This window comes from Gopherus flavomarginatus, chromosome 20 (assembly GCF_025201925.1).
Source record: "Gopherus flavomarginatus isolate rGopFla2 chromosome 20, rGopFla2.mat.asm, whole genome shotgun sequence".
Lineage (NCBI taxonomy): Eukaryota > Metazoa > Chordata > Testudines > Testudinidae > Gopherus > Gopherus flavomarginatus.
In genome coordinates this window covers 21,614,590-21,628,588 of record NC_066636.1, presented here as the reverse complement: position 1 = coordinate 21,628,588, position 13,999 = coordinate 21,614,590, and the positions used below count along the sequence as shown (strand labels likewise).

The window sequence follows — 13,999 nt, the reverse complement described above, 5'->3', positions numbered from 1 at the left end:
GGTCATCCAGTCCAGCCCCCTGCACCGAGGCAGGACCAAGTAAAATCTTGTTAGCTTGTCATGGGACGGCCTGGCTACTCCTGGGGAATATTGCAATAGTCTATAGCAACACCATTGTAAACTGCAACATTATGGGCCATTACTGGGGAATATTAAGAGTACTTTATAGTAATAATCCAGTGGCAGCGCTGTCATCAGCTGCAGCATTATGCACCGTTGCTGGGAAATACCGCAGCAGTAACAAGCCAATGGCCACACCCCGATTTGCTGCAGCAGGATGGGCTCTGACTGGGGAATCTGGTTGCCGGTGGGAGCTGCAGCAGCTCAGACACTGAGAGAATTCACTCCCCCCAGAATTCAGCGGCACTCACCAAATGGTGCATCAAACCCTTTGCGCCCTGCGAGGTGATCACACGTAAGTCTGGCTTGCGGCTGTTGGCGGCGAGCTGCGTGCTGTGGGAGGGCGGCGGCGGCGACTTTGCTGGGATGATCTTGCCCATGGTGTTGCCGTTTGAGACCGGGAGGAGACCTGGCGAGGCTCTGGCACTGACGTACCCGTTTCCTGCAAGGGGGGATGGGAAGCAAAGACATTTCGGACACAGTCAGAAGAGGAGATGCAGGGCTCGGTTCTCCATCGCCCTGCACCCATTCTCCACAGCCAGGTCCATCTCGCGGTCATCGACACCCCTGCGGAATGAGCATTCAAAGGCTGCAGCGCCAAAAAGTAGGGGCCTCGTTCTGACTTAGACCAAGTCCCCTTTGCACAGGGCAACGAGGGCTTAAAGTCATTTCTGCCCATTCTGAGGCCCCTTGCACTGCTGGAGTGACACGAAGGGGCCTTCGTGTAAAAGAGAATCAGGCCCTGTGATCCATCCTCGCTCTCACCCTTTGTCGGACGGGTCTCTTTGAACTGGGAGCTCTTTGGGGCAGGGGCTGTCTGACCACAATGCCCAGCACCCAGCTTAGTTCTCAGCTGGTCCCACCACGACAGTCTTTGAGCACCTTACAAGCTATCATGCATTTTTGTTGTCAGAGATTCCAAGGCCAGAAGGCATCACTGTGATCATCTAGTCCAGGGTCCCCAAACTTTTCACAGTCGCACCCCCAGCCCTGTCCGTGCCTCTCTCAGGAGCCGGGAATACGGCCATGGCTGGGCGGGGGGGCGGGGAGCAGGGCACGGACAGGGGTAAGGGGGCCAAAGATAGGGCCGCAGCTAGGGGCGGCTCTGGGGCCAGGTCCGGGGCCAGGAATGGAGCCGTGGCCAGGGGCCAAGGCTGGAAGTGGGGCCAGAGTGGGGCTAGGAGGTGCTTCCTCCCTGCTCCCTCATGGGGGCTGGCCCAGACCCTGCCACTCCCCCCAAAATGTTCTTCCATGCCCCCCCCAGGGGGTGAATGCCCCACAGTTTGGGGACCTCTGATCTAGTCTGCCCTGCTGTGTAACACTGTCCAGAGAACTTCCATAAAATAATTCTATCTTTTCGAAAAAGATCCAATCCTGATTTCAAATTGCCAGGGATGGAGAATCCCCTGTGAGCCTGGGTCAAGCTATTCCAATGGTTAATTACACAAAATTGTGCACTTTATTTCCAGTCTGAATTTGTCTGGCTTCAGCTCCCAACTTTTGCATTGTATTGGACCTTTCTCTGCTAGACGGAAGAGCCCATTACAAAATATTTGTTCCTTTTGTAACTATGCTGCCCGGTCTGAAGCTCGCCCTCAGAGCCTGCCGCACCTGAAACGGACATGCTGATAAGTGTGCTAAGAAGGAAACGGTGAAATGGATTTAGTTTTAATTCTGTGGCAGTGCTGAGATCTAAAGCCAGCTCTCCTGACTTACAACCCTGCCATAAGGCAGAGGAGGGTTGTTATCTTTTTAGAGATGGGGAACGGAGGCACCAAGTTTGGTCTAATGTTGCAAAAATGTCTGGGACGTGACCCCACCTTTCTGGAGCCTCAGTCTAGAGCCGTAACCACCAGGCCACCCTTCCTCTCACTTACTGGGGCCTCCAGGCACTACTGCAATACAAGGAACAAATATTAAGGGCCTGATTCTCATTTACTCTGGGGCTGCTTTGAACCATTTTGGCACTGTAAAGGGACCTCAAAGAGGCCTATATGTCAGTCACGCTGACTTTAAAGTGTAACTGAGAATCAGGGCCCCTTACCCCAACACCCCCGTGAAGCGCAGAGGTCCGCCCTCCTCTTCCCCCCACCCCAATTTAGAATTTTACGTGCGAAGCAAAAAAAGAAAAAGAATTAAAAAAAGATTTGATGAATGTCAGGAAAAGAATCAATTGGATGAGATTATTGTTCTGACAAGATTATTATTATTATTTTTTGAATAGGCCCCTAAGTTAGAAAGACATTTAGCAATCACCAAGATTCAGCACTCATATTCATCACACATTAAACTGGAAAAAATAGGTTGCTGATTGCATTATTAATCAGATTCACAATCACGCTACATCTGCATTTCAGGGGATGGCTTGGTGGCAGTGGTGTTTCAGACGTGACATGCGCCCAGCTGGGGCGAAAACCCACACAACCTGGCTACCGTCAGTCATTCCGGAGGTCTGACCTGCCTCACGATTGCTCTGGTGCAGGGGTCTTAAAGTGAGTTGTGCTGTAATTTAAACCCATTAACTACTCTGCCAGATCTCTGCCCCCAAATGGTAATGCCCTGATGCTGGAGGGAGGTGGGTGTGGGTGTTTACATTGGCTTGGTGCACAACTGCAGTGCTCTGCATAGCTACAAATCTGGAACGGCACTGAAGTCAAAGGAGCTACCACACGACTGTACATGTCTGGGAGCATGGAAATGCTCCCACTGATGACAGCTGGACTTTGGATCAGGCGCCGCAGGAGAGGGGAATCAGGCCCAGTGAGGACGTGCAGGCGAACAAGGAGACACTGGCGACGTGTTGTCAGCTTACTGGGCCCGATCCTCAGCTACAGCTAAGGAGCGTTTGACCCAGCTGAGCAGGAGGGAGATGGCAAAGGTGTCTTAAAGCCATTTCTGTTCTCATCCGATCCTAGGACTGTTCTGTGCTAGCTTGGAACCCCCCGCGTAAGTTAGAGAAGCCTCAAGGCTGCTCTAATTTGCATTGGCTGCCAACGGCCTCCAGAATTTGGCCTGTAGCGGAAGATCACTGGAACATAAAGGAACTCTGGCTGTTCCTCTTTCCTTGCAGGTGGGATCTTCTGCGGGGAGTCAAATCTGCTTGGTTTTGGGCCGCGTTGTATTGAAGGAACACAGGGATTGCCAGACCCGTGGTTTATCTGGCCTAGTATGCTGCCTCTAACCAGCACCAACTGCTGTAGCCAGTAGCCGCTGCTTCCAAGAAAGCAGCCAGAACCCTGGTAGCGATGGGATAGCTTGCCCTTGAGGAAGCTTTCCTCCCGACCCCAAACAATTAGAGGCCGGCTTATGCCCTGTAAAGGGGCTCAGAAGAGGGTGTGTGGGCTCTGCGTCAAATGCAGCTCCTGAGCATGTTGGTAAATCGGTACATTAGCCTGGTCCATGGGTGCACTGTGTTCTGCATAGACCCTATCTCGTTTGCAAGGCCACCGGCTTTTATATTAATTGATGACGGAGGTGCATAAAATTTCCTCTTCGACCTTCAGCGCTTTCAGCAGATTTCTTTTCACAGCCGCTTGCTCTAGGGTTTTATGCAAGTCCGTGTGCAAGCAGAGTGGGGCAAGGCCAAATAATGTTCAAAACACTTATGTTTTCCAGCCATAAGGATTCCTTAACGTAAGACGCACAAATGGCTCCCATGGCAACCATTTTGCCTTACCGTCTGGGCAGATCTGGGGGTGTATACTGAAATGGGCTGGCTGATGTGTATGTGCAAGACTTCCCTCTGTGGGATGGAATCAGAACTTCTCACCATGTGTCATAAGCCCTATACTGCTATCAGGGATTCTCCTTGAATTCAAGCAGCATGGGCTTGCACTTTAGGAGCAGGGAGATCTGAGTTCTAACCCTGATATCACCATGAAATTCGGAGCCAGTGCAGAATAGCAATAATTATGCAGTCCCCTGTATCCACAGAGCTGGGTCTTTCAGGGGCTTGGGAGGGGCAGTGCAGGGACAGGAGGAAGATGTGGATTGCAGGTTGAAATTCGGCTGAAGAAAAACCTCACCCATCTGGACTCCTCTGCATCCCACCCCCACGGTCAGCAGCACGGCTGGCTAGGTGCCTGTTACTGCTTGCTGGCCATCTGCCAGCATCTGGCCCAGAACCCTTATGTGGTGTGTTCCAGCCACACAGGAAGCATGCTGCTTTGAGAACCCAACGTGCCACATGTCAGCTGTCCCACTCTGTCCCCTCTGCTGACCGCAGGGGGCAGAGGAAAACAAGTCAGCAGAAAAGCAGGATCTCAGAGCCTTCTGCTCAGGCCCAGTTCCCCTCAAAATCCCTGGTTGGATTTCCATTCATCACCTCCGGATCACACATTCCATCGGTCACAAAATGTCTGGCACCTCAACCCTGAGACCGTCCCACGTTTCTGATCCCCCCTCTAAGGGAAAAGGGGGGGATACAGGGGGAGGGAGCTAAGCAGCAGCAGCGCTGGTCTCAGAGGGCCTGCTCGCCTGAAGACCCTTATTCTATAGCCCTGCATTGTTCTGCAGAGCGGGACTCAGCATAAGCAAGGGAGGGCTGAAAACACGGGGCTTGATTCTCAGTTACTCTCTTCCTGTACTTGGGAGTGGGAACACCTTAAGATGTGTCTGCACCTGTATCCTGAGATTGTTTGCAGCCAGCCCAAGCCCCCCGGGTAAGTTAGAGCAGCCTCATGACTGCTACGCTCTGCTCCCTCTGGATCCTGGCGAGCACAGAATAGTCACGGCACGGTGCGCTCTAGGCATGGTCCCGATCTGCCCCCTGCGACTCCTGGGGATCGGAGAACAGCCGCAGTGCAACGCGCTCTGGCCAAGCCCGCTAATCCCCTCTCTCCACCTGGAACTGGGCGCAGGGTATGGAGCCGATACATCAGCTCCACACTGGCTGGGAATCCCCAATGTGATCCAGGCCTGCTGTCAGAGGGAGGATTGGGCCTGGGGTCGGAGGTGATCGCACAGTGCAGACTGGGTGCCTGCCAGGCTCAGCTCTCTTGCTGAGGGGAACGAGAACGGAAGAGAGACGTTAATGAGGGGGACGGAGGAGAGGAGTGACTGTCTCATGTGGAACCCGAAGTCAACGGCTGTCCCCAAGATTTTGGAAGCTCCGTAGAGCCTCATCTACCTAGTGAATACGAGGGGCGCGCCCCCTATTCCCCACTTCTGTGCCCCAAAATGCTGCCATCTGAAGTTTGTCTGGGGCTTGGTGGGGACAGGGGCTAGATGGGATCTTGGGAACGAGGCCTGGGTTGAAAACAACAGGCGCTGAGAGAATCGCAGGGCTCCCTGCAGCCCAGCTTCCATTTCCTGGAGTGGCTGGAGGAATGAGAGGAATGCTTCAGTGACGTCAATTCTGACATTCATGGGACCTGCCAAGCTAGAAGCTGCAACAGCCGCTCACAACAGCTGACATGGGGGCCGGGGGGGAGGTGGGCGAGTTGTTGGGGGGTGATAGAAAGTGACAGAGCGTGTCTCTGCCTGGAGGTACAGGCCAGTCCTTAGCGCCTCTTTCCCAGAAGCCCTGATGAGCTCGAGCAGCAAAATTCAGAGTCAGATTTCGAATGCTCTAAAGACCCGGGGACAGGCTCCCCACTCTGGCAATATACCAGAGGCCTAAAGGCACCACAGCGGGGCAAGGGAGCAGCTGTCTGCCATAAGCTGCATCATGTTGCCCCGCTCCCACAGCCAGCCCTGCATACGGGCATGCTGGGACCTGGCCCCTAGCACATGGTGTGATAAGGATTTTGGACTACTTGGCAGCCCATAGGCAGCCTGGGACGGGCAGCACAGAATCAGCACCGTGGATGTGGGGTTCGAGTTCGGCCCTGTTCTAAAGGGTCCATGTGGCTGGAGGATCCAGAGCCCAGGGTTTTCAGTCATGAGCTGGCCTCCTGAATCCCGCTTGGGAGCATAATGCCGATCTCCTTTACGTCAAATCATCCAGGGCTGAACTCACTCTTGATTAAACCCTCTCTATGCCACGCCAAAGATGCGCGTGACCCACTCTCATTAAACCCAGCCACGTTGTTTGGATTTAGGGCTCTTTTTGACAAATTTTGCTCGTTATTATTAGAAGTAACAGCACGGGAGCATCTGGAAACCCAACTGCGATCAGGGCTGTGCTGCGCTAGGGGCTGGACATGCACCTAAAATGAGACCGCCCCTGCCCTGGAGAGCTTACCATTGAGATAGACATGACGTGGGACCAGCAAAGTATTATTTGTCCCATTTTACAGATGAGGAACTGACACAGAGGACCCAGTCCTCATTGACACTAAGCCCCTTTATCCCACTCTGGCAGTGGATTTTGCACCAACATTTACGGTGCTTATATGACACCGGAGTGGTATACACGGGCCTTAGCATAAGTGAAAAGCAGGCCCTAAATGTCTTGCCCAAGGTCATAGACAGAGTCCGTGACACAGCTAGGAATCGAATGTAGCTTTCCTAAGTCTCGGCCAATTGCTTTGGCCACATGGCTACCATTCTCCTCCACCAGACTAAGCAAAGTTTGACTCAGATTTTAATTCTACTGGGTTTATGTCTCCCCTGAGACACAACTACAAAAAGGGGCAGAGGCAGGCGAGAGAAAATTATCCCCTATGGCAGAGGCAGGAACCAAACCCAGACCTCTCGTGGCCCAGTCTAGCAGTTTAACCACAGGCCCCTCCTGCCACACCAAATTTACTGACCTGAAAATCCACATCTAAGAGACTTGGTAGTGTTTGAAACTGCACATCAGGCCTGACTTTAGCTGTCTGAGGGGATCTTTACTGCCAGTAATAACACCTAGCTCTTTTCATCAATACAGCTAATGGCACTTCACAAAGGAGAGCAGTATGAGTATCCCCATTTTATAGGTGGGGAAACTGAGGCACGGGGTGCGGCAGTGCCATGCCTGCAGTCACCCAGCAGTCCAGTTGCAGCATTGGCAATGGAACACAGGAGGGCTGCATTCTCACTCACCGACTGGGCTTGGGCAAGCTCCGTTGGTGTTGGTCAAGTCTCCCCCGAGCATCGCCCCTGGAACGCAACAAGAGACACGGTGATAAAGTTAGTTCAGAACTCGGCACATTGAGCAGCGGTTGACTATCTGCACATGGGGAACAGGGGGGAAATCAACAGTGTTACATTCCCATCGAGAAAATCCAGGGTAAAATGTACAGCACTTCCAGGCGTGGAAACAATATCTACACAGATACATTCCCTTTGGGGATGCGGCACGCAGCACAGACTCTCATTCCAAAATCCTAGGCTTGGAAAACAGCATGGCTCTGCTGTTCCGACCCTTCCTGGGGGGACATGCTCTGCAGAAGGGAACCCGCCCCGGCTCCGGGATTGGAAAGAGGATCTATCCCGTAACATTTGCACCAAATGGAAACCATTCCCAAGGCAGCCGGAAAGGCGTGAGAAGCCTGCCGTGGCAATGTCATGTGAAGACAAATGCTTTTCACGCAGGGCTCAGAGAGCTCTTCCCAGGGAACATTTGCTATTCCCAGTGAGACAAGCCCTTTACCCCTTTGCAAACAGACTTTGAGTTTTGCGAATTCATTTGCTGTTTTGAATTGTTCGACCACATCTTGAGACTCTTATTTCTTGCAGCAATCCACAATCCCTCCTCCTCACTATATCCACCTAGACAGCTGGGAAAGGAACCCAGGAGTCCAGATTCCCATGCCACTGGTCTAACCACTAGCCCACGCACCCCTCCCAAAATCAGGAGCTAGAACCCCGGCATCCTAATTCTCAATCCTCTGCCTTAATCACTAGACAACACTTCCTGCACGGAGAGGGAAAGAGAACCCAGGAGTCCTGATTCCCAGTCCCCTGCTCTAACCACTATACCGCATCCCCTCTCAGAGCTAAGAATAGAACTCAGGAGCTCATATCCTTAGATGAGTATCTGCACAAGGATTATTTGAACCAGTAATTCCCAGTGGTAGATAATTAGGGCCCGATTTTCATTTACATTAAGGCCCCTTTACACAGCGCTGGCAAGTTCCAAGCACTTTACAGTTCCAAGCACTTTAACATCCTTCTGCACAGAGTGGTGCGAAGCAGCCTTCGAGCATCTGACCTCAGATTCCTGATGTTCCCAGACAGAGACACACACAGTACCCAGGAGTCTGCATCCCTGTTTCAGAGATGCCTTGGAGCCGCGGGTGATAGCCTTGACCTCACACAAGGCAACCACACGCTCTGCTCCATTAGTACCACTTTTGATTTAGAAATGCCAGCGCGGCTTGCTGTTCTCCTCTGATGTGCGTCGGAAAACGCACTTCCCACCATGCAAGCACGCCGCACCTACGACACTGGATTTTCTGTGACGGCAGCTGCCTCAGAGAGACCTCTGAACGGATGGGGAAGGAACACTCTCCTCTCGAAACAAATGGTTCTACCCGAATTGATTCCCTCTCCCCCCGCATTTTTCGGAATTGTCAGCCAACTGAAAACTCTGTTCTTTGCCCAGCTCTAGGGATGACACAAGAATTGCGTCTGCCATTTGCATCACATGGGATCTTTGCTGAGCATCCAGGACCATCTCAAGTATTATTATTATTTATTGCTTGTATGGCAGTAGCACTTAGGAACCCAAGTCATGGACCAGACCCTACTGTGCTAGGTGCTGTACAGACAACAGATAGAAGGAGCGAGGGGTGGGAGGAATGAAGACACTGGTGTCCTCTCTTGGTTATTCTCGCACTAGCCCAAACACTCACCCGCGCTGGCTGGCCTCTGCGGCAAACCCGGCGACACGGTGTTTCTCTGCAGGGCCGGCTGCTGCGGCGAGAGAAGTCTTGGATCCGTCAACGAAGAGGTCACCAGCGACTGGGTCACCAAGGAGCCCCCGGGATTGCTGAACTGTAACGTGTTTTGATTGGTCACCGGAACCGTCACTGGCATGGCGAAGTTTGGAGCGGGCACTGCAGACTGAACAGAGAGGCAGATGAAAGCAGGGATTGGCGCCGAGGGAGTCACCCAAAGGCACTTCGCTCCACCAAGGAGCAGGTTTCTGTTTGGTTCACGGCCCAACAACAGGCCAGATCCTCGGCCTGGAATGCAGCGACACTGATTTACACCAGCTAGGCATCTGGTCCAAATATGCACCCAGTTCATTATTGCCCTGCAATTTGTGCAGTCGTTTATATTAGTGCAAAGTGGGTGAAAGCTAGCACTATTCTCATTTGTTAGCATTCTGCAGCCACTTTACACGGGTGAAAATGGTGCAGGGCAGTGGGGAATCTGGCCCCAGGCACAAAGGTGCATGGATCTCCTCTAGGAAGATGGAGAAAGAAGGGCAAACGGATGTCCATCTGGGCACATCGAACCTAAAAAGCACTGCAATCTACTGCTTGGGGGGAAGAGTGGTGTTGACTAAACACCTGCATTTATTTACCTCCAGAGCTCAGCACATTGATTTTAAAACAGCACACAGAGAGTTGGGAATGTCTCAAAGTGGCTCCCTTGGAATGCCAGAGAGGGGAACAGTGCAGTGGTCTTAGCACGAGAAGCTCTGAACCCACAGGAGACAAGGGCCAGTAGCTGCCCTTCAACCTCCGAGGGAGATAAACGGAGCCCCGTGGAGTTTCAATAGACCAGGTCCTCCGCTGGTGTGAGTGGGCCAGGACTCTTTTGAAATCAGTGGAGCTACCCTGCGGGTCCGGCTGAGTCTATCTCAGTGAAAAGATCCTGTAGATTCTGTACAGAAGTGTAAGATCCTACTCACAACTACTATCTGTATTCCTGTAGTACCCAGAGCTCCAGTCGGGATTGTGCAAGGCTCTGTATGGACACACAGACCCAGCCCTAAAGAGCTTGCTTTTCTCTCCATATTAGTATGAAGTTTGATAGCGCCTGTGCTCATTCTCGGGGGAGCATGGTCTTGGGGTTACAGTACTAACCAACCTCGGACTCTGGGGCATTCCCACCTCTGCCACAGACCCTATGAAAGACCTTTGGCAAGTCACTTAATCCCTCTGTGTCTCAATTCCCCACCCCTTCAATGGGGATAATACTTCCTTTGTCTAATCAGGTTGTAAACTCTACAAGGCAGTGACCATCTTTTACTAGGTGTATGTACAATGGGGTCCTGCATGCAGCACAAAGGGCCCCGATTATTATTCATGCTCTGTACGGAGCTAGTGCCTAGGAGTCCCGGACCCGGATCCCATGGCGCTAGGTGCTGTACAAACACAGAACAAAAAGACGGTCCCTGCTCCACACAGCTGACCTCAACCGGAGCCTCTAGGTGGCTACTGTAATACAAAGAGTGACAGATCGGAGCATTTCCAAGGTGCAGCTTTGCTCCAGAGAAGCAGGCTGTAGATGGCTCCTATCGATGCATGGAGCTGCTGGGATGCCAGTCAATGGAAAGATCTGGGGCTCTGACCCTCAAGCATGGACACGTCTCTAATTCATGATCCTTGACCCCTGGCTCGAGGGACAGATCCACCTCGCTCGGTTCCTGTCAAAGCCAGACTTTGCCCAGATTATCCAATCACTCTTTCTTATGTCCCTGATTTGCTCTTCATCAGCAAGAGCTGGCACCTGCTCAGAGGCTTTCCCAGGGCTTTGCTAAAACCCTCTTTTAATTTCATTGGCCTTGCAAAGCCAGGAAGCTTCCCGGTCTTTTGGTGTTGCAGAGATGTCATTACAAAAGCGCTGCTGGGCAAATGCAGCTTTGTATTATTACAGGAGAGGAAGAAGGAGCATGAGAGAGGATGGCAGAGCCGTGCCTCTGTCCTCCCAGGGGCTCCTGGATAGGAAAGCCGCCTCCCAACCAATCATCCCCCACCTCCTTCACAGATCTCCAGGGCATCCAGCTGTTTCACGGAACAAGCAGGTGCTAAGGACCACTCCCTGCTCGTGGCTTCTGCTGCCGTAAGTCACTTGACTTGAGCTTTAAGACTGTAAGCTTTGCAGGGCAAGGGACTTTATGAGCCAGATTCTCCTTGAAACTAAGGCCCCTTCAGATGGCTCTGGGGTAGCTTTAAGGCCATTTTAAGACCCCCACACACAGACAGCCAATGCGGCATAGAGGAGACTCAAGGCTGGTCTACGCTACAAAGTTAGGTTGGCTTGACGGCATTGCTCCAGGCTGTGAAAAATTTACAGCTGTAATTAAGCCAACCTAAGCCAGAGTGTAGACACGGCTAGGGGCAGATCTACATTTACAAGCTTGTGTAGCCGCGTTATGCCAACAGGAGACAGTTCTCTCATGGACATGATGAAACCAACTCAACGAGCGGCAGCAGCTATGTCTGCGGGAAAGCATCTCCTGTACTCAAGAGAGCTCACACCAGCAAAACTTATGTCACTTAGGAGGGATGTTTTTTTCACATCCCTGAGAGACAAAAGTTTTGTCGATATAAGTGCCACGTGAGACATGGCCTAAGTTGATGAAAGAACTCTTCAGTCAACCTCACTACTGCCTCTTAGACAACGTCTCCACTACAAAACTACGTCAACCTAACTTTCATCGGCATACAGCCCCCACAATTATTAAATCGCTTATGCGTGCGCACGCTTGGCTCCTTGCGTAGGCAGCGCACATCCTCACCAGATGTGCTTGTGTCGACTGTATTGTCGGGGTGCAGCATTGTGGGGTGGCTGCTGAAAGCCAGTAATAGTCCACAAAAGCAATGGAGTGTCTGCACTGACACTGCGTCGTCCTAATTATATCGACCGTGACTTGACGCCGTTCAGGGAGCTGGTGTTACTAAATCAGCATAGAGAGGCGTTTACGTGGGCAGGAGCGAAATTTACATGAAGACACTTGCACAGCTAGGTTGAAGCAGGGCAGCATACGTCGACCTAACCCTGTTGCGTATGCCAGGCCTCAGAGAGATGGGTATAGTACAGCAACAGAAGACACCCTTCCGTTGTTCTGTAGGAAGTGTCTACACTACATCGAAGCAGCTACAGTGGCATTGCTAGTGTAGACACGCCCCACTGTCAGTGAGACTCAGGCCCTTAAATCTGCAATGCAATATTGCGTAAGAAAGAAAGAAAAAAACTAACTAACTTAGGGCATAGTTCTATCCCAGATGCACGTGTGAAACCCGCAGACGTTAAGTGAGAGTTACATGGATGGATTGGAGGACAGGATTCGGCCCATAGCTCTTAACTATCACATTGCACCTTTGAACCACTAACCGATCAATCTTCCCTATGCTCCCGCCTAGGCAGGGAAGAGAGTGGTGCACACGCCAATGATCCCTCAACCAGCAGCTCTCATTCTCCCAGAGGCCAGCAGCTGATTGCAGAGCACTGGGAGCTGCAGTGTTATGGCAGGCAAAGGTTTGAAATGAACACAACAATCCAAAATTCGGTGGGGGAGGAAGGAGGTTCATTAATCAGCCAAACGCCAATGACTTTTCTTTTTCTTGAAAGCCAGTTTCAAATGCACTCAGAATGCAGAACCCTGTTACGGCCAGTTTCTCTGGACCAGGGTGTCACTAGCTTCCCCGGCAGATGAGTTGTGTTAGTTCTCATTATCACACAAAAAGCTGGTTAAAAAGAAAAGCATCTGTTCCAACAATCCACTATTCAATCCTTTTGCAAGAGAGGTGTAGTCAAGGAGGCAGATGCTATGCTTTGGCTACTAATCAACCTGCTTCTGGGATGCTGCGCACTGCAAGATTTTGGAGGCAGGGACTTTTCTTCTTTTATAAATGTCCACAGTGCCTAGCATAATGGGGCCCTGGTCCTAGGCTGCAGCCTGTAGTCACTACTATAATGCAAATAATAAAAAATTCATAGGTTGATAGCGTTCTGTTTTGCCATTCGCCTGCCCTGCTGTAACTATCTGCCCCAGGGCAAAGCGAGTGCTGAATGCTACACATTCATCTGGCAGCGTTTTACACCCACTTTGCACTAATGTGAATGATAGGACAAGGCACGGGGCAACTGAGAATCAGATCCACAGATCTGAGGGCAGAGAAGTGACAATTGTGATGGTTTTACTCTGACCTCCTGCGTAGCGCAGGATATAGAATTTTACTCTGCGATTCCTGTACCATTGAAGGCAGTGGCAAAGCTCCAGATGAACTGCATGAGGCAGAATCAAGCCCAAGGAGCTACACTTTCCTTAAAATCCTATTCCGGGGGGCTCGATTCTCATTTACCCTAAGGGCGTGTCTACAATGGAAAGTGAATGCAGATTCACGGAGGGTGTGACTTTAAAGTGCCACAGCTGTAACTGAATAACTCCATGTGTTGACGTTCTAATCCAGAAGAAGAGGGCTGTATCCTATGGTTAGTTAAACCCACTTTCCGAGGGAGTTAAGCTAAACAGAAAGAAGGCACTCTTATTCCAGGACACAAGTGTGTCGACACATGGGAGTTATTCAGGAACAATTCCTTAAGTAGATAAGCCCTAAAACCCGTTTTACCCCACTTTGGCAGTGTATAGCGAATGAGACAGTTACACTCACGTAAAGGGCCCTTTATGCTGCCAGAGGGGTGGCATGGGGAAAATGAGCATCCGACCCACAATCTCTTACTGCAGAGTCAGCCCAAAAGAAAAAAAAAAACCACCTCTGGCTTTTGCAAGAGTGAAGTCTCAAGAAAAGAAAAAATTAGCTCCCGTGGCCTTGTAAGGAGCAGCAGGCAGGAGCTGGGGTATTTTTTTTAATCCTGCATCCAGCGCTTGGAAAGCTGCCTCCCTTTCTACTCCTGCAACGTTAGTTAATTACAGCTGCCTGAGTTGGAAGGCTAATCTCCCTGAAGATGGCTTGCCTGCCTCAAAAAGTCTTTGCTCCCTTGAACTAACCCCTAATTTGCAATGTCCCTCTTCCCTCCCTCAACACAAATCCCTTTCATCACTGTCCTGATGCCACCCCAGGGCCGTCGTCTCAGGCTAAAACCACCCTGG

At 51.4% G+C, this 13,999-nt stretch overlaps 1 protein-coding gene and 1 long non-coding RNA gene across 17 annotated transcripts in view; both read right to left on the bottom strand.

Annotated features, from left to right (window-relative positions):
- Positions 1–13,999, bottom strand: part of LOC127038114 (uncharacterized) — a 188,982-nt gene that overhangs the window by 31,484 nt on the left and 143,499 nt on the right. The window lies entirely within an intron of this gene.
- MEF2D (myocyte enhancer factor 2D) overlaps positions 1–13,999 on the bottom strand; it is a 177,984-nt gene that overhangs the window by 27,493 nt on the left and 136,492 nt on the right. For all 16 annotated transcript variants that reach the window (XM_050930511.1, XM_050930505.1, XM_050930510.1 and 13 more), the window contains 3 exons: positions 8,844–9,054; positions 7,090–7,146; positions 372–562 (listed from right to left, as the gene is read on the bottom strand). In XM_050930511.1, coding sequence (XP_050786468.1) covers positions 372–562; positions 7,090–7,146; positions 8,844–9,054 — 459 coding nt within the window. The remainder of the gene's footprint in view (positions 1–371; positions 563–7,089; positions 7,147–8,843; positions 9,055–13,999) is intronic.